Raw genomic sequence first — 21,187 nt, 5'->3', positions numbered from 1 at the left:
GCTCCTTTCTGATGTTGCCAATATCACAAAAGGGGTTTAAATATTTTTTACATTTTATTAAGAATATTTGAATATAGTAATGATAAGAGGTCATTACAATAATAATTAAGGACCCCAAACATTAAAAATGCCGCTCAATATTCATCTACATATGTACTCGTATATGTAGCATATAATCTGGATGCAAGAAAGTCCTTACAATCTACAGTCTATACATAAATATCAGTGATAGATTTTACATAAGATAAAACGTTTTTATAGCACACGTGCGTGGTGTAATTCCTCAGAATCCATTTCTGTGTCAAGTCTGATTGCATCACTGAAGCTTTTCCTGAAACATTGAAACTGAAATGTATTTTCATGTATTGTGAAAGCGGTTCCTCGTCTGACTGAAAACGAGAATGACGAAATAATTAGGACAGACGACTTCTAGGAACAGAATATTATTTCAGTCAATAATTTGTTTTCGGTATTTTAAAATTCAGGTCGCCGTAAAATATTTATAACCATTAATTATTTCTTTTTACTGTAAAATTTCCGTTTTCGAGTAAATAAACTTTTACCAAGATTACAACATTTAATATTGGTTAGGTATTTTTTGTTGTTGTTGAAAGAACACGACCTTTTGGATATCTTTACTCGTTTGCCATTACTTTTGAAGAATACGACTTAACCATGATTTGGAAGTTGTTATATGATTTCTTTCTTGATATACTTATCAATTTATTAAGTGATTATTGATTTCAAAGGATACGTTTTTTGGCACTAAATCATAAGCAGTCAAGTAAATAATTGGATGGAAGTTTCCAAGTATTAAAAAAAATCGTATTTTTATTATTGTTCCAATGTGAACGCAGAAATTATACCCACATAGTTTAATGTTATTTTAATATCAGGTATAACACAATATTTTATAACTGAATAGGAAAAACTAAAAATGAGAGGGAAAGTAATTTAATTAATGATTCACATATATGAGAACTTATTAATACATTTGATTAAGCGATAAAAACACATTAAGTTTGACACATAATTTTATGATTCAGTAGTAAAACGTAAAAATGAGTAGCAAAGTAATTTAATTGATGATTTATATTAGCAGACACAGTTGGCATAGTTGGCAGCTCTGAGGCGGAAATATTGGGTATTACGGTGACAGATATTACCAAAACATCACCCAAGAATTACATACTTAGTGTGATGAAGTTGATTACCGCGAATCATAGTATAGAGATGAGGGTGTTGCTTCAAAATATTCTTCTTTTAAATTCTGAGAGTTTTTCTTTGTAAATGACGGTAAACTAACTATTCGATGTGATGTTAATTTAATTTATGGTCCTATTGTAAAAAGACAAATGATTATTTTATACAATTTTATGGGTGATACACTTAAATATTTTCTTATCAAAAAACGTCTCATAATGATTGTTGAACCACAACTTGGAGTAGTTTTACCTTTTTTAGCATACAATAGTATAAAATAAAATACTAATTAAATGGAGTAGTATTTCTATGGTAAGATAATAAGGGTTGTCATTCGTCTCAATACGTCTAGACGTGTTACCGTTATTGACCATGGTGCAAAAACGACCCAAATATCGTGCCGATAATTAGTCGAAACATGATGTTTTTTTTATTCGCATAAGTTTTTAACAATCAGGTACTGTAAAAAAAGAAAAAAAAACGATAAAATTAAAGTCCTAGATATCCCTAAATATTTGAAAATAGAGGAAATGCAAAGATTAATCAAGTAATAATAGACTTGTAGAAAAAAGGACAAAATACTTTGCATTACAAGTGTAACAGAAAGATCTATGAACTCCTCTTTGCTGTGCGCTAATTTGCATTCAATGTACTCAAATGGCGCCGTGCCAGAGATTGCAACCGTTCGTTATCTCTGTTCCAAACTCCGACTAGAGATTGCGCAATAGAAATTACACACCGTAACCGTCGGGCAACGGTTGAGCTTACAGCAAACGGGAGAAAGTGAAGATAATATATGATTGCAGCTACCGGGCTCATCTTCGTACAAAGGACGCTTTGTTTTGTAATTTGTACCACATGAATCACGCTGCAAACAGATTATTTTATTTCAAATGCACAAAGCGGAGGAACATAATACGGGAGATTCGAGGCGGACCGTGTTACACCGGGATTTTCTGGAGCATGGCCATAATAAATAAAAATATATAAAACTTAACCGAGGCACTTGCACAGAGTTCATTATACCTTATGTTGTTGTGATTGCCGGCAGGTAAAAGGTGAGAAATACTTTCATATAAAGTTAGACGGTAGACATTATAGTGCAGAATTTAATCACATAATTCACATTGTAACTGCTCTTTCTACTTCCCAAAAGAGGTGGTATAATGGCAGTATCTGTAATAGAAGTGTAGATATGTAATTTATTTATTTAGGTGTCCAGAGAGTTTTCACTGTAGGTTGTAAAGAATATATTTACCTGGTGATATCTCCATGTCATCAAAAAATTGCATGACCTTTTGACACCTCATTACATTTTTCTTCCTTAACATAATATGGTAAAATTTTGAGTGTGTCCAAATACTTGTTCACAAATCTGGATTATCTCCAATTGTAGCAGTTATTTTTATTTATTTAATTTTTTTAAAATGGTAAAATCCGATAATCCATTTGATTAGTTTATGTTGTTAATAATCCAAAAAGTTTTAAAATATTGTATCTATTTATTGATTTGGCGTTTAATTCGTAGAACTCCATTTTAATTTATGTATTAATTTTAAATCAAACACAGATTTTTTAAGTCTACTAAGTTCTCTTAGTAGACTCAAAAAATCTGTGTTTGATTTAAAATTAATACACAAATATTCTATCTATGTTTAGAAAATCATTTATGCATAGAGTGATCTAATAAGTGGTGAATGAAGTGCTTGTTGAATAACTCATTGACCAAAAAACTACTTTATTACTGAAAATTTGCTACAGATATCTTTTTACATCGTTACAATTCGTTTTACTTAAGTATTAAAATTATATCCGGCAAATAATGGCCACATTTAGTTTTGAAACTCTTTTTGAGGACTTTTCTATGATGTGGCACAGTTTTCCTATTGAAATATTGGAATGTAGGCTTTCAGATCGGATTTCGACTTTAACTGTAATGTCAAATCTATGCGATTAAGATGGTCAAAGATTTTTATATGCCATATTTCAAAATGAGAGTTTCTGCTTACTTTATACGTACGTATTATATATTGCTCAACAATAACAGAGTTACGTATCTGCACTTTACAAAAAACAAAACAAAAATACGAAAATAAGAAAATCTCTTGATAGTTGATTTAAATTTGCCTCACCCAATCGCGTTTTAAGAAAATATTTATTTTTTGTTGTTGTGACATATCGTCACAAGTATTTTAGTATTCATTAAATACAAAGTCAAAGTATACGAGTATATGTAAAAAAGTTCAGTAACCGAGAAATAATTCAAACAAAGTACAAAGAATAATATTTGAGTGACTCCAAATAATTTGCTCGCAAATGACGTATGAAGAATAAAATTACATATCACACAAAATATTGTACATTTTAAGTAATATGTTATTGCACCGTATTAAACTTTTTAAAACTAATTTTTATTGAATTCTTTTGGCACGAGTAAAAAAATCGTATACATTTTACGTGTTGCATAATTTATGGTAAATAAATAGATTTAAAATGAAGATAACTTACTTTCCCAGATCTCACTAAGTAGCGTAATTTTTAAGTGGTAAATAATTATTATTTTCATAAAACAATACACATATATAATAATAAGTTGTAATAAGTTATATAACAATAATTTTGAGTGCTTTGTGTTATTGTATGGTATGTACAATATATGCGAGAATTTGTTTTCAATCATTATATTAATCTCGTAATTCTATAGGTTTAGGAAGTCATCAATAGAGTATAGAACTGCTTTTCTTAATTAGAAGTAACCAAAAATTCTCATTATGTGCGTATATCTCATAATCTATGTCGCTAACTCCTTTCAACAACGTCATATATCAAAAAACTTGATATTTTAAGAGATCGTTTTTAAAGTTTAAAAATATAATGTAATGTATTAAAAATAAATATAAAGCCATTAATTGAACATTTTACTGTGCAACAGATCTTTTTTGGTAAAACCTGAATGTTTTTTTCTCTATATGACAAATATTTACTTTATTTAAAAAAAATTAAACAATATCTTTTCTTAAAAATGGAAAAACAACACTATCTGCAAATATTATGTTAAAAATATGCCTCTTTTGGTGGGATGTAGTACATTTTCTGGGCATTCCGAAAACATACGCAACTGAAAATTGACGATTTTTGATATATGACGTTGTTGAAAGGAGTGAACGATGTGTTATTGAGAATTCTGGAGAAATTTCGACAAAAAATTTAGGCATACATACTTAGAATTACGGTCTTTGTGATTACTTAACAGTGATACAAGAAATAGAAAGTCATTAGTTTTTCCGTCTTTTATAGTTCTGTCAATATTATAATATTGATTGATATATGTACATATGTACATTTACGTATTAGAATATACCTTAATGAGCGCGTGATGAGATTTAGTTATATTATTATTTTTTTACTGTAACACAAATATATACTCGTATGTTGAATTGATGTTGCGTATACATACCGACTTTATTTAGTCAATCGCTATTTAATGCATACAAATAATATAAAAGTGATAGAAAGTAATATTTTTCAAAAGTAAATAAAACTGCAGTATAAAGTTTACTTAAATATTTTTTAAATCGACTTTCAAATTCTGTATTTATTGAGAATATGTATAAGAGTAATTTAAGAATATTTTAAAGAGAGATTAAAAAGACTTTTACATATCGCTCACTCCTTTCAAGAACGTCATAAATCAAAAAACTTGATTTTTCAGGAGAACGTTTTTAAAGTTTAAAAATATAATACAATATAATAAAAATAAATATCAAACCACTTATTGAACTTTTTACTGGGCAACAGATCTTTTAAGGTAAAGTCTGAAGGTTCTTTCACCATTTGAAAAATATTTAGTATATTTCAAAAAATAATTAAACAATACCTTTTCTTCAAAATGCAAAAACAACATTTTCTACCCTGTAGCGGGTAAATATTAAGTAAAAATTATGCCGCTTTTGCTGGGATATAGTACATTTTCTGGGCATTCCGAAAACATGCACAACTGAATATTGACGATTTTTGATTTATGACGTTCTTGAAAGGAGTGAGCGATATCTCCGTGTATACTTTCTGAAAATATATCAATTTTAAAATGGCTTACGAAAATAAAAATAGAAATAGGACAAGGAATTGATAAATAAAATTCAATATATTATATAAACGAGCTAAATTGTTACATATGTGTTTATTAAATAAAATAACGTGCAATAATGATTTTTTTCGAAATAAAATATTTTTACTGTACTCTCCATAGTACGAAACCATTTATAAGTTTACGTCGAAAAAATTCGAGATCGAAAATTTAATTTCAATTTTCGAGGTTCAAATTTGATTTCCATACTGATTTTATTACTTAGGTTATACCTATCTAGTTTATTTTTAACGCATCGAACATACTCGTATTTCTTACGCACATATGATCGTATTTCCAGGGACCCGTAACTAACTACCTCGTAACTAAGCACTCAATGCAAATGAATGGGGTAATGACGTCATTCTGGACTGGTGCGGATTTCCACGTGTAAGGGAACAGAGTGAGCAATAACTTACTTCTAAAAATAAATACGCGTGAAGGATACACAAAGGGTTACCAAGTTCAGGAACGCGCATATTAAACAAGGCTGCGACATTATATTGTACCATACACACTCCTCGAGTTTCTAAATAACGAGTACAACCCCGTGAAGTTAAAAATTTAATTAAATTCTATTTAATAATTATATTTTTAAAATAAATGTTAAAATCAAACACTGGTTTTTGAGTCAATTAGAAATGACATCCGTTTAAAAATGCAAGGCGAAACAAGGCGAAACAATTGTGACAAATTTTATTTTTATGCGTTTTTAACACTAAAATACAATTTAGTAGACTCTAAAAATCAGTGTTTGATTTTAGCAATTTAAGTATAAATTTTAATATCCGCCGATCAGAGCAGCTGTAGATGTATTCTTTATCATATGTTGTGTGAAGCGTGTAAAAATATTAATAATTATAATATTATCAAAACAATTCTTAGGGTTAAAACGTACTTTTCACAATTCAGAACATTTTTACAAACAACAACTTAAACATTAATAGAATAAAGGTCTAGTGGTGAGTAAAGTGACGTAAATCTTGAATCGACCGATAGAAAAGTAAAAACATCAGGGATAGTCAGTGGAATATAGCAGAGGAAGGTTTGGATATAAATGTTTTATTTATTTATTTTCAAAACATATAACATACATAATTCATATATATGTATATATATATATATATATATATATATATATATATATATATATATATATATATATATATATATATATATATATATATATATATATATATATATATATATATTATATATATATATATATATAAATATATATATATATATATATATATATATATATATATATATATATATATATATATATACATATATATATAAATATATAATATTCCCGATGAGTAATTTCTATTTCTCATTTTGGGACATGGGATTAAGGTTAACAAGACTGGAACACAAATAATAAAGTTTCAATTTTTTTTTTAAATAACCAAAATATAAAAACAATAAACAGGTATAATAAATAGGCATAAGAAGCATATTTGAAAGAAATAAATAAGAAAAACATAAGGTAAGAAACATATTTAAAATAAACAAATGAGAAAATATAAAAAATGAGAACATATAACAAATGAGAAAAAAAATCATAAGGTAAAAACAAAATAAGAAAATATGACTTAACACTACATGTATATTTTTCCATAAAGTATTTTTTCAGATCATTTTTTGGATCCCCGAATGGGTTCTATATTAGAAATTATCTTATTATCGTTAGAAATCTCGTTATGTTTAACGATGCAGGTAATGTTCGCTTTGGAGTTTTTGACACATCGCTCAATCCTTTCAAGAACGTCATAAATTTTCAGTTGTGCATGTTTTCGGAATGCCCAAAAAATGTACTATATCCCAGCAAAAGAGCCATATTTTTTACTTAATATTTACCCGCTACAGAGCAGAGAGTGTTGTTTTGCATTTTGAAGAAAATGTATTATTTAAGTATTTTTTTAAAAATAAAAGGATATTTTTCAAATGGAGAAAAAACTGTTCAAAATTTAAAAAAATCAAAATTTGTCAATTTTCAGTTGGGCATGTTTTCGGAATGCCCAAAAAATTTACTATATCCCAACAGAAGCGGCATATTTTTAACTTAATATTTACTCGCCACAGGGCAGAAAGTGTTGTTTTTGCATTTTGAAGAAAAGGTATTGTTTAATTTTTTTAAAAAATAAACCAAATATTTTTCAAATGGAGATCTGTTGCACAGATAAAAAGATCTGTTGCACAGAAAAAGTTCAATAAGTGGCTTGATATTTATTTTTAATACATTGTATTATATTTTTAAACTTTAAAAACGTTCTGCTGAAAAATCAAGTTTTTTGATTTATGACGTTCTTGAAAGGAGTGAGCGACATGTGTCCAGAGCGCCGGTAATTTAGACTAGAGACTATGATATAAACTGAGTAGGATGCAGAGGGTGGGAATCGACTATAATAGTTTTTTTTAGTATAGACTTTTTGTTAAAAGATCTACATAGTTTCAATGGCATGTGAATGCGCGTAAAAATATGATTTATGTATAAGAACTCGTATTATTTGGCTAAATTGGCTGGTTTAGATAACAAAATAATTAAAAAAATTAAAGTTTAACTGATTTACATTGTAAGAAATTTACATATACGTTATATGGAGACGAAGCAATTTATGGAGAAAAGAATACAAACATTTCTTTTAAAGAGCGTGATTAAAATTCCCAAATAGCGATTACTCTTGTAATTTCAAATGTGTGGCGACTAACCATGGATTGAGCAGGTTTATTTTTACGTACATAAATAAAAATGAAAATATATATTTCCTTCAAGTAAAAAAAAAATAACACCCAAATTGAATACCTTAATAATATAATATTTTTACAGGCGTCCCATAACATTAAATTGTAATAAAAAATTTGTAATAAAAGTATACATTAAAAAAAATACTAACAAGTAGAACAAATGCTAGACAAGATTTAATGGATGTGGATATTTCGTCATGAAAGAACGTATTGGATATTGTTATAACAGGAAATAAAAAAGTAACAATAATGGTTTGGATTTACTTTATTATCGATTAAAGTAATATGAAATTAATGGAGGGAACGACCGTTTTGATAAATAATAAGTCTACATACGTCAGGAAACAATTCTGTGACGCAAATAAAGCATTTTAAGTCAGAATTATAATAAAGAAATGGTATAATTTCTAGCGGTATTGTAATATAATTAAGATAAATAAATTATTGGGATACTTATAATGTTATATTATTAGGTATAATGGATTGAGGTAGTATTTTACGAAAATTAGGCTATATTGAGTATCCAAAATTATTATTATTATTATTTCCATCTATATATATCCTAAATGAAGTATATTTTTAACAAAAAAATGAGCGAGTATACTGAAATACCATTTTTTTCTTCCATAGTTCAATTTTAAAACAGTATATGTTTTACTAGGTATACTAAATAAAATGCACCCTCTTCATATTTTTTTATTAAAATATAATAACTTCATTTCGGTCAAATACTTTGGTATATCCTACAATTTAAAACCAATGCTGGTAATAATTTTATACGTTTTAAACACAAATAAAATATTGCATAATTTATTTGTGTTTTAAACGTACATATATGCAATGTAACACGTTAAACGCCGGGGGGGGGGCACAGGTGACTTCAATCAAGAGCTATTTTCAAAATGCTTTAACTATGAAACTCATCGTTAAATCAAAAAAATAAATATAATACATTATATTATTAAAATACGTTAATTACCGAAAAGTATTTTTTTGTGAATTTCAAAATTGACAAATTTTAATGTCAACGTGTTAATGACAGTAAAATTTAATCCACAATAAATGTAAGTAAACTCTCAAGTGCATATGTGATTAAATGTAACGCATTGCAAAATACAGGTGGGTGAAATTAGATTCCTGTGTATTCGTGCCAGTAATCCTTCTAAGGGATTACTCATAAAGTTTCTAACATTTAATGAGACACGTGTGCTGAAATTCGAATGAAGATGAGTTTCAAAATGTTGAAATTCATCTAAAATATTAATGTTTCAGCTGAAATTCAGGAGGGTGACTTGCCATTTATCCATCAAACATTATTAAACTATAATTGTTTTAAATTACATTTAGCGGAGAGGTTCGGAGTGTAGTCACTGCTGTCGACCAGAATAGTCGGATGAGAAGACGTTCTGAAAACCTAAGCAGTGTCTTGGGGCTGAATCACTAGGAACTATTTAGTTCCAGACGGTACGGATGAAAAATATATGACTCACGTTCAATTTAGAGAAATCAGTTAGTTTGTTACTCATATTGATCTATATATTTTCTAACATTATTCATATCCTTTTTTTTACATCTCAACATAGATGAAGAAGAATATAGAACAACATTTTGATTGTCTCCAAATACTTGTTCAGAAATCTGGATTATCTCCAACTAGGAGTTATTCTATAAGAATATTGAAGTCTAGGCATTTACAGGGCTAACGACCGTCATAGGCTGGTTTAAGTGATCACTTTACACACGTGTAACATTCACCAATTCTACCCAAGATTGACAACCACACTACTAGAATTTGCTTGGAAGTTCTACATATATGATCCAATTTCGAAACATTGTACACGAATCACTAGAATTTTCACTAGAGGATGATATTGAATGATTTTTCTATGTTGAGATGTCAAAAAAAATAATATGAAAAATAACTCCTGTAATTGGAGATAATCCAGATTTGTGAACATGTTTTCGGACACACTACAAATGTTGTTACTGTTTTACTATTCAATCTTTTTATAAAGATGTTTCTTGATGAAACCCATTGAAACATATTGAGATATAATTACTTCATCTTTGTTAAATACTGATACGAGCAATTCAATGAAATATAATAAAAAATAAATTACTTAGTTAGCTACAACCTACTACAAGAATTCGTAAATAAAGATTTGGACAAACTCAAAATAAAAACAAAAAGATTTTCATGGAACATTGTTGTGTTTCTTGAATCAAAATATTAAATGCTTGAATCAAAAATTTTATTTGGATTTATATCCATATAGGTATTTTAAAGATTATCCGAATGTCATGCCTCCAAGTCGTGTGATCGTTTGCTTTGGATATGCAGGCATAACTCCCATTAATCCATTACGCCTGTTGCATATGCAACGTGAAGTAGTTTGAAGGTCACTGTTAGATTAAATTACAGCGATTGATATCATCATAACAAGTCGATATTATGTCACCGTGTCTCCTACATACTGCACTGCTGCATGCCGGTGGCGATGCTGTAAGAGTTTCTATCATCCCACGGAGCAGATCTGCCAATTATTAATAATGATAACATCCAAGCTTTGAATGACATAATTTAAATGGCGTTTTAGGTAATATAGTATAATGTAAAAAAATATAGAGTAAAAGGCGAATCAAGTCTATACTGTGCCTTGCTTTTAGCTAATAATTGCATCTTGTGCAGATAAGTAAAGCAAATGAATTTCATTATTCAAATTAACAGTAAATGAGATATAAATAAATAATGAACATTCAATATGTTTGAACAGCCATTATGCTACAATTCTTAAAAAAAAAATCATTTGATATTTCACAAATGACGTACAAGTTTCAGTGCTACTAACCGTTGTTAGTTGAAATTTCATGTAAAGTAACTCATCTGTTGAGATACATATGATGAAATATCTTGGATAATTTTTTTCTTGGATTAAAATAATTACTCTAGTTAAATTCTGTATTAATTAGTGTGCAACAATAGAAAAACACTTAAAATATTGTTTATTCGAATTAAATTTTGCTGCAAAAGTACATTTTATTTACATATTTTATGCGATTTATAATATGCAATCAGATATTTTCGTTGAAATTCAAATAATTTTCAAATAAATCATATCTCGTTTTGTGATAAATAACACAAATAACAATGTGATCAACATCACAAATTTTAGAGACAAGAAAGAACGAAAATATATCAGTTTTATTTTTCTCTGTAACATTGAATATTGAAAATGTGAAAAATTTATTTAATGTTATGCCTTATACAAGACTCATCAAATACAGTGTTGCCAACATCGAATTTATTCGAAATTGTATGTTGATTCAATCGTAATAAAGCTCGTGCCTTGAAATCATAAAATTTATTATATTCGTTATAAAAAGGATCAAAGAAATTACACATTGAGAACTGGTAAAGAAAAACAAGTATGTTATTTATTTACATTTATGAAAAAAGCTGAATTTATTGAGAATTTTTCAAACGAATGTTTCGGAATAAACCGCTCCTTTTCTTATTTTTGTATTTATGTTCCTTTGTTTTATAATATAAACATCATTACAATCAGTAAATATTTTCCGACCGTTTTAAAAATTAAGTACGAATGTGTTTTGCACAAGTGTAAGAGGGTTTAAACTCTTACACGCGTCTCTGGGTTTGCTACTCACAGAAGGTAATTTAATATCTAATAAATGATTAATAATAATAATAATAAAACCCTTATCCGCACCCCAATGGTGCATAGGGCACTGCGTCATATAAACGCAGTGTTATCTTGATCGTTTTACACATGAAGGAAAGGTGATCAGCCCTCCGCTTCAGGTACCAGTATAGGGTAGTATTAAATAAACATTACAGTGAAAAAATCACTTATATTTATTTTACCCCCTTGGGAATCGAACCCGGGACCTCCAGAACGGTAGCTGAGCGTGCTGACCCATTACACTAAAAATAAATGATTGCTGTTTATAAATCATGCACCAACAAAAGGATTAAAAATGGATGGATAATACCGCCTAGAAAATCATCTAACAAGAGGGCAAATAGACTGTTAGAACCTTTGTACGTACTCGTTTATAGCAACACCCAGACAGGACATTATTGTAGATGCATATTGCATATAAAGTTTGATGTATGTATGTATGTTCATATGGTTATGCTTATGGGAAGAGCTACCACTATGTTGAACAATATCACATTGGATATTGATCTGTTCCATGTGTCTGAAAGAGTTTTCCGAAGCGGGATTCTTCTGCGTCTTTAAGTCTTCTTGCTTACTTTTAATGTATACGTCTTTAATATATATTATTTGTTATGTATAATATATTTTATATACATATATATTTTTTAATAACATAAAATTGAAATTTAATATACAGGGTGGCGCAAAATTAGTCACCCTATCGGAAGATGTTATAATTTTTGCAAATGGTGTTGCACGTCAATCATATTTGACATTTGTTAACTAGACAGCTGCAGTATACAAGCAAATTGATAAAACGGGCACAAATGTATATCAGCACTGGTGGCTGCCACTTGACGGCTATCATCTTTTCCACTTAACTGAAAATTTGTAAAGGTCCAAACAAAGATTTCCATATAATTTGTATTTGAAGCACTAACTTTGTAATTTTCCATTTTATAATTAAAATGTTATTTGTTTTTAAATCACTATTTTATAGTAATTCCAAAACAAAGTTACATTTTAATTATAAGGATTTCCACACTCAAAATCCTTTTTTTATTTAGTAAAAAAGTTATTCCGACGCCATTTGCAAAAATTATAACATCTTCGAACGGGGTGATTAATTTTGCGCCATACTGTACATTGGAGTTGTGTCATGGGAGTTAAATAAAATAGATATAATTAATAGCAGGTGAAATTGAGCCCATCAGTAATGAATGTCATGCTCGCGAAGCGCATCTTTTAATTACATATTATTGTGCTGTAAACTAACCGGTCGTCCTAAAATAACCGTTTTATTCCCGTTTCTATTGTACCAAGTTTTGTTGCTGAAACTATAACCTTTGGATAATCAGACAGGTTTCAGACTTTAAATTAGTATTTAAAGTCTTAAACGACTTTTGAAATACCATACGAAAGAGGAAGTCCGAGTGGGTAAAAATGACGGTTAAGATAGGGGTGCCTTAATCGAATGCTTAAGAGGGCAGTATCAAACTATATTCGCAAAAATGCGTCAACATCTGCGCTATTGCCGTTATTATCATTTTACTTAAGGCCCAGTATTCGTTAAGTAGCAACTTAATTTTCTCTAAATCCAGGTAACATTTTACGTAATTGATTTAGACTTAAAACACCATTTTTGCATTGAAAAAATAAGATTTTCTTCGAAATAATTATATTGTTTTGAAAAGAAGAGTTATTGAAAGGTAAGGAGGAAATATAAATATATTTTTTTTATTTCCATTTATTCTAAAAAACAAGAAATATCCAATAAACATTCTTTAAAAAAAACGGGCGTGTAAAGATGTTGTTACCTCTAAGGCTGTCGGCAGGTGATTGAATTCTGTGTTGCGTTGTAGCCCCTTAATATATTGTGGTGCTTGCGTATTCGACGACATCTAATCTTTAGTCTTGCTAGAAAGATACAGAGGATCGACTTCAGGGGTCTTTGTCAAGAAGGATCACGCATGCAACGTCTTTGTGTCGTCACGCATGAAGAGGCGTAGCTCGGTAGTACATTAATCAACGGGAGCGGAGGTGGTATTTTCTTTTTCCTACATTCTATTCCTTCTCTATTTTATTTTTATAGCAATATCCCTCGCTTACATCATCTGTATCCTATTAAACATATTCCATTTCTACAAGAATCTGCAACCCAGGATTGATCACCTTGCGTTCATATAAAACTACTGTAAAATATCGTATTGACACAGTGTCGTGCCAGGGTGGTTCCCTATGAAATACCTTAATTTCCAGTCTTTGATTAGATAATTAACACTTTCACCTTTTAACGGATACCTTCAAACTAGTCAGTTTGGAATGTTTTACCTGCGGGAGAAAGCACTCGTAAAATGAGTCATATGGACAATTTTTGTCGTACTTCCAACCTAATATCAGTACTTACAGACATTCTTGTTTGAGTTAATCCCTATATTTATTATAAACATAATATCCTACTAACGTTTCGGCCGTCCTGATGAATATAAATAAAATTTTATTTAGTATTTTTTTTATTCTGTATTTTTGAACTGTGAGAAGAGTAGCACCAGCTGTGTAGGTAAAGGAACGAATGAAGAATGAAGCCTTTCTTATATACGAAAAACATTCAAGAAAAAAAAAGTGGTTAAAACGAAGTTGTTTCATTTTATAAAGTTTGCTTATAGCTGTTATTCATCCCCGTATAGTGCCAAAGTCTACGTAATACAATCCTGCATTTTGCCCCCGTTCTCAGTACAACACACATCAAAGAATGTTTGTAGAAAGCTGTGATTGTAAGAAATCAACGTTCGTATTTTTAATATCTAGCAGTGTTTCAAAAATACGATTGTTTCCATAGTTATCTGTATCCCATTTTATAAATATAGACTCCAGTCTTAATATCACCCGCATACATTTTTTCTTATAAACTGCTATTTTTGTTAAATGTTATGCAACTGACCATTACACCGCGACGGAAAAAGATAAAATTATGAAACATTATTTAATCTTATTAACCTTAAAAGCATGGTATGAATTCTTTTTTGCTCGCACCGTATCTGCCTGAGGGACCAGTTATAATAATCAATTTTGACCTAGTAAAAAGGTAGCAAGATAGATAATGCGCAACACAAAGTATGAAACACTTAGACCAGTGGTCTCCAAACTCAATGAGGATGTGAGCTACTTTCAGAAATTGAACTAGTCTGGTGAGCTACCTGTACAAATTCCCTCTTTATAGTTTTTTTTTTAAATCGTCCCTTATCGTAGCATACATGATATTTTTATATTAGTTTAAATAAATTAGAACATCTGATTAACCTCGAAGGCAACCTATTAAGCATGTCGTTGAAATTTAGCACATTTTTTATTTAGAGTTCAATAACAAAATTTGCTAGGCAGTTGTAATATCCTACGCGAGCTACCGGGAGCTAGGGAGCTACCGTGTAGCGATCACTGACTTAGGGCGTTTGTCTACTACACGGAATTTTACCGTCCGTCAGTTTATTGTGATCGAATTTACGCGCAACGTGTTTACGCACCGATCAAGAGCTCTTATCCGAAGAAAGAAGGACAAAAGCACAAGCCAATCTAAGCCAATCGTCGTTTTAAAACGCCAACTGACGTGCCGGACGGTAAAATACCGTGTAATTCCGTGTAGTGGACAAACGCCGTTAGGGCATTTGTGCACCATACGGAATAATAAAAAAACGATGATTGTCTTGGATTGGCTTGTGATTTTGTCCATCTTTCTTCGGATCGGTGCGTGAACACGTTGCGCGTATATTCGTTCACGCTAAACTGTCGTAGTCGCTTTCATTTTTCAAAACCGGACTGACGGACGGTAAAATTCCGTGTAGTGCACAAGCTGCCTTAGACCCTTCACCCTGCGAGTACATTTCTGCGTATATCATACAGTTTGGCGTACCAGATCGCGTACCCATTATAAAACATACAATGTAGTTAGAATGCATAATCCCTCGGTCTTTTGTGACGGGCAGCCGTTCCTCATACCTCATTCCTCACTCCTCGCCTGTCCCAGCTGCAGCTCGTCAGCTGATGTCCCCTCCCCTTGCAGTCTCCGGACAGTCTGTCTAGAGCGGGCCAGGGGGCGGGGGGCGGGGGCGGGGGGCGGCAAGCGGAGCGGGGAAGGGGGCGGCGGCGGTGAAAGCTACTGACATGCGCGACAGCTACACTACAGTACAGTCTGCACACAATATTTTATATAATTTTCATTTAATGGTAAATACCACTATTTTAATATTTCAAAAAAAAAAAATAAAACAAATGGAAATACTTGATTGTAAGTGTAAGACACTAACTAACTAACTAACTAACCATCACGCCGCTTCAGGCAGAGAGAATAGAGCGCCACACCACTCTGTCCTTGCAAACATTCTTCGCCTCTTCCACGTTCATGCATCTCCTCATACATACCCGCCGATTGTTACGACTCCTAACCTGACCACTTTCAAGTATTAGGCATACCTGATCGTGCCACGTTTTTCTCGGTCTTCCTCTGCTTCTTTTCCCGCTAACATTCGCCTCATATATTTGTTTTACCGTTCTTTCCCCACTCATTCGTTCTACATGTCCAAACCATCTCAACACACCTTTCTTAATTTTATCGATAATGCTTATCTCAGCTTTGCATTCCTTCCTTATTTCACTATTCGTACATCTTTCATACATCGTTTTGTCGCACATTCTTCTGAGAGATCGCATTTCGACTGCATTCAGTCTAGTTTCATCCTTCTGTAAGTGTAAGTAAGACACAACGGCATAATATCCTAAAAACAAGTAACAATGGCCATAAAAATCCTAGAAATTATTTAATTTAATTAATAATTAGAAATTTAACAAACTCAAATCAAACAGAAGTTTTTGATTTGTCACATTGACAGTTTCAGTCAGATGTCATTTTCAAAAACAGTGATATTCATGATTTAGATATTTTCATATTATTTATTGATTTGATTTAACTTTGTGGAATAACATGATAATTTACATATAAAAATAAAACATTTGTGTACGCCCATTTTGGAGTTCGTATCTGTAAACATGACTAGTTTCAAGAACTACAGATGTTCTCATCCACAGGTAAAATAATTGGACTAATTAATCAGTGATGAGTTGTAAAAAGATTACAAAAGTGATCTTTCACAAGTGCTTTATGTTTATATTAAAAAGAAAATTATGCACTGACCAGAAACATAAAACTATTTTTAAGGCACTTTTAGAACTATTCCTGATTTTAGTACCGTATTTTAATTAATTGTTAACACGTATTATTTTGACTTTTATCTCAATTACGGACGAAACAAACATAACAGACGGGATTTTATCGACACAGTGCTGCACTTTATGTAATATAAAATAAAGATACAGTAGCAAAAAATAAACAACTCTGGGAACAGACCCCGAGACCATGTTAATGTCTGACAAAGTACATTATTTTTACAAATCACCTTGTTATTTATTTTTTAGTTTTTTAATATGTAAACAAAAAAAAAGTACTTTGTGTTTTGATCCACTCACATTTTTATTAACCAACTAGTTTCGGCAACAACCCTCTGAAGAGGGCAACAGGTTGTTGCCGAAACTAGTTGGTTGATAAAAATGTGAGTGGACCAAAACACAAAGTATTTTTTATTTTTTATTTCTCGAAACAATATATCAATATGATCCACAAAATGCTTTCAATATTCATAACAAAAAAAGTCTCTTCGAAACATAATAAAATATATGATATTATTAATTATTTCATATACCTATTGGTCGATAGAAATTATTTCTCAACGATTTCTGATAATGGGGTAAGTACGTATAGTAGTTACTGATAACCGATCGCTAGACATGTAAATAGAAACGCCTGTTAAGTATACATTATAATACGTGGTTATAAAACATATTCCAAATAACTTTTTTTAAATTGCGAAATACAATAATAGTAAATAATAGAAGCTTTAAAACAGATATCTTTACTTTTCTACGCAAGCATAAAATTATCTTTAGTTTCCTAGTGACGTATTAACTTAATTTCCTAACCGACGGAGTAACGTAGTAACTATTTTAGAACAAAGACATTATCAAACAAACAAAAATAACTGCGTAAACAATAAACACGCTTCAGATTTTATAAACAATATTGTGCGTCTGACGCCAGAGTGATATAAACACCAGCTGTTAAACTGTTTAATATTTTCCTGAAGTGTGGAAAACGCATTTCACTTGAACTTCAAAATTGGACGTTAAACAAACCGTTTCTTAGAAGCGCAAACTGAAACATTTTGCGAACACTGTGCGTCTGTATAAAAGGGGATAGTTGAATGGAAAGGAATCGGGCAAATTGACAAAATGTCAGACTTTTTAATGAAAACATCGATCTATGACTTGTATACCCTCAAAGCTTTTTCCTCGGTGGTAATATTTCATCTTTCGAAGGCTGTGTTGAACATGTTAAGAGGCTCTTTATAATAATATCGCGAAGTTTTAAAATTCCATACTATTGTAGATGCTTATACTTTTTATAAGGTGTCTTCGTATTGCTCCTTGTTTTGTCGAGTCATTTTCGAGGCGAAGCTTCGAAATCTGCGCGTCTCCAGTTCGCGTTTCTTTGTATATAAAGGTAACCAGTCTCCCCACTTATTCAATTTCTGTCTAGCCACCGAGTGGGTTGCCCGCGTCGTACAATACCCAAACTCTCTTCACTCCCGACCGAGTTCGTTCCATTGTTTACAACAGTGATTCTTCATTTAAAGTGCTAACCGTTAAGTGTGTCATCACTCATCACCCTTTCGTCTTTTTGTTGAGAGAAATCGAGAATTGTTATCGAGATGCCTATCGACGTGGCCCTGCCCGCCGCCTTCCACGCGGAGAGCTTCCTGGCCGCCGGCTGCAGCGCCGGAACTCCCACCACTCTGTCCCCTTCACCGTCTCGGGAGAGGTTCAGCCTCGAGGTCAAAGCCGGAGACATGCTTCTCATCAGCCCCAACGGCCACCGCCAGAGCGTGCAGGTGAAGATCTACAGAACGTCCCTGGAGCACTTCGCCGCCATCTACCCCCAGAAGAAGGTCTGCAAACCCCTGGGAGTCATCAACCTGAGAAACACGACCGTCGAACGGTTTCCGGACGAGAAGACTCCCGGCGTCGTGGTCAGACAGCGCGGGTTCGACAACACGGCCTCGTTGAGTTTCATCAGCGAGGAGCCCAGAGACGTGGAGTCCTGGATTGCAGCCTTCACGTCCCGGGCGTCCCCCACCATCCTGCAGAGCTGCCTGCCCGTGGTGCAGGAGGACGACGAGAACTGAAGGATCGGGCGATGGAATTGTTTCGGTTGCATTATGCCGCGACGCGTGCGGCGCCGGAGATGGGACGGGCATAGCGGCCGCCACGTGCTGGTCACGGCGGCTCGTGTCTTCGATCTGGAAGCGAGACAAGTTTTTATGTTGGTGTAACGTGTAATCCAGATGTTTTTATTTTTTGAGTTACAAGAGTTAACCTTACTATTGAATGACGGAATTTTAACAATGCAAATATTTATATAAATATTTTTAAAAACCCCCCTAATTTTCGTGAAACTTCAACACAGTACTTTGATCATTCAAAATGTCTGTATTTTTTTTCAACATTATATTCCATTCGTTTCAGAGATAAATTATTACGGTTAACTACGTAGCTTGTTGATGTGCCATTATAATTGATGTGATTTCATGTTAGCAAAGGTATTAGGAAGAAATGTATAAAAATAATATCATTCCAACCGTAGATTTTTTAAATAAATGACTCGATTACTAACACTGTTTAACATATTTCACAATAAACAATAACGGTATCAGTGAGCACGTGATTCATTGGACTATTGTGATATACCCACGTACCATTCAATTCACGGTTCGAGTCAATGTTACATGAAGTATTTTGGTTGTTGCAAATTGTCCGTTATTAAGAATTATGAAAGCGTTAACTTTTTGTTTATGTTCCGAGAAATGGTATAATTTCGAATACTATAAGGTAAATTAATCCAAAGACGTTTTATACGAGATCTCTGAGGTTTACTGACGGTGACTGATATTAATAAAGTTTAATTTTATTAGTGTTAAATTTTATATGATTGTAAAAATTATTACCATGTTTTCTATTTCTCAAACTATGTAAATGTAAGTTAATTTATATTTTTTTATTGCTTTTGTTTATGTAAAGATTCTCAGAGGCGTTTAAAAGATTGTTGTAAATATCTAATCTGTAAGTTTACAATTTAAGACATGTATGATAAAAATGTTAATAATAAATGTTGATATACATAAATACGTATTTTTTATTCATATATATGTAATATATTTCAGTCCGACATTCACTTTGATGATGTTTAAAACCATTTCAAGAAAGCGAATTTTAGCTGCCATAATTATGAATGTATGTTTTGAAGTTGCGACGTTATTTGCACCCAGATGGTGTACAACACAGGGTAATCAGTTAACGACGAGGTGATCAGTCCTACGGGCCAGAATACTGGATCTAGAAATATGAAACATTTGTTGAGATAATGATTACGTAAGTGCTGCTAATGGGGAAGGAAAGAGGAGCAATAATGTGTACTTTTAATTAAGAATGTTCGAGGATGCGATCTTGCACTCGTACAACCATCAAATTGAAAAATAGAAATAAAAAGTATGTTATATTATATATAGTAAAAAAAAATCATCACAGGAGTTTCAAAAATAGGGTTTAGCCTATAACTACATGAGCTTTATGAAGATTTGAAGAAAAAAAAAGTTCTGACTGCTAAATGCTTTGCTAAAGATATGGTAAATTGTAAAGTAGTAGCCCGAATAAAAATGTTAAAATTTAATAACTTGGATTACTAGGCTAAATTACAAGAAAAAAAAACACATTTCATATGAATTTACTACAGATAAAAAATATACATTGGAATGTAATTCATTTCGTGAATGATTTTAATTTTTTATACATCGGCGTTGAGGGTTCAGGGTATATAGTATTTGAGTCGTTGACTATAAAATAAAGTATACTATAAAATCTTTAGGTCCTCTGGAGGGGTGGGTCAAAAAATGGGAATCAATAAAGTAGATTAATGAAAAAAAATCGTTGAGAAAGTTAATATGGCCGTTCAATTTCACGGATATTAAATTTTAAAATGAACGATTTCCACCAATTACATTTGAATATATCAGCAATTAAAATATCAATATTTGAATCATCTTTTTCATTTTACAAGCAAAAGTTTGCGTTTGTAAAAAATAAAACCATCTATTATCTAATGGATATTTGTACAATAAGTTTAAAACGAGAGTTAGTTAGTTTTATTATGAATATCATTACGTACCTATTCAAAGTATTCACTCAATGGACCAGACATTCTAACAAAATATTAATGATATTAGAATAATATATAATCACTCAGTGAAATTAAGATGCTTACAAAATA

The 21,187-nt window shown here is 31.4% G+C and overlaps 2 protein-coding genes across 2 annotated transcripts in view; both read left to right on the top strand.

Moving 5' to 3' along the window:
* LOC148309167 (uncharacterized) overlaps positions 1–21,187 on the top strand; it is a 308,399-nt gene that overhangs the window by 36,293 nt on the left and 250,919 nt on the right. The gene's annotated exons all lie outside the window — the stretch shown is intronic.
* On the top strand, positions 17,975–20,046 carry LOC148309177 (uncharacterized). The gene has a single exon (XM_088260567.1). It carries the CDS (start codon positions 18,576–18,578, stop codon positions 19,047–19,049), a length of 474 nt encoding a protein of 157 aa, XP_088116693.1. The 5' UTR covers positions 17,975–18,575; the 3' UTR covers positions 19,050–20,046.

Source organism: Brachycentrus maculatus, unplaced genomic scaffold (assembly GCF_059751285.1).
Source record: "Brachycentrus maculatus isolate JH-2025_06_01 unplaced genomic scaffold, ASM5975128v1 h1tg000138l, whole genome shotgun sequence".
NCBI classification, from domain to species: Eukaryota; Metazoa; Arthropoda; class Insecta; order Trichoptera; family Brachycentridae; genus Brachycentrus; species Brachycentrus maculatus.
The sequence above is the reverse complement of the archived record's forward strand: the minus strand, read 5'-3'. Positions and strand labels throughout refer to the sequence as shown.

What these genes read in the sequence shown, in the direction of transcription:
- LOC148309177 (XM_088260567.1), top strand. Translation starts at nt 18,576, where the DNA reads ATGCCTATCGACGTGGCCCTGCCCGCCGCCTTCCACGCGGAGAGCTTC.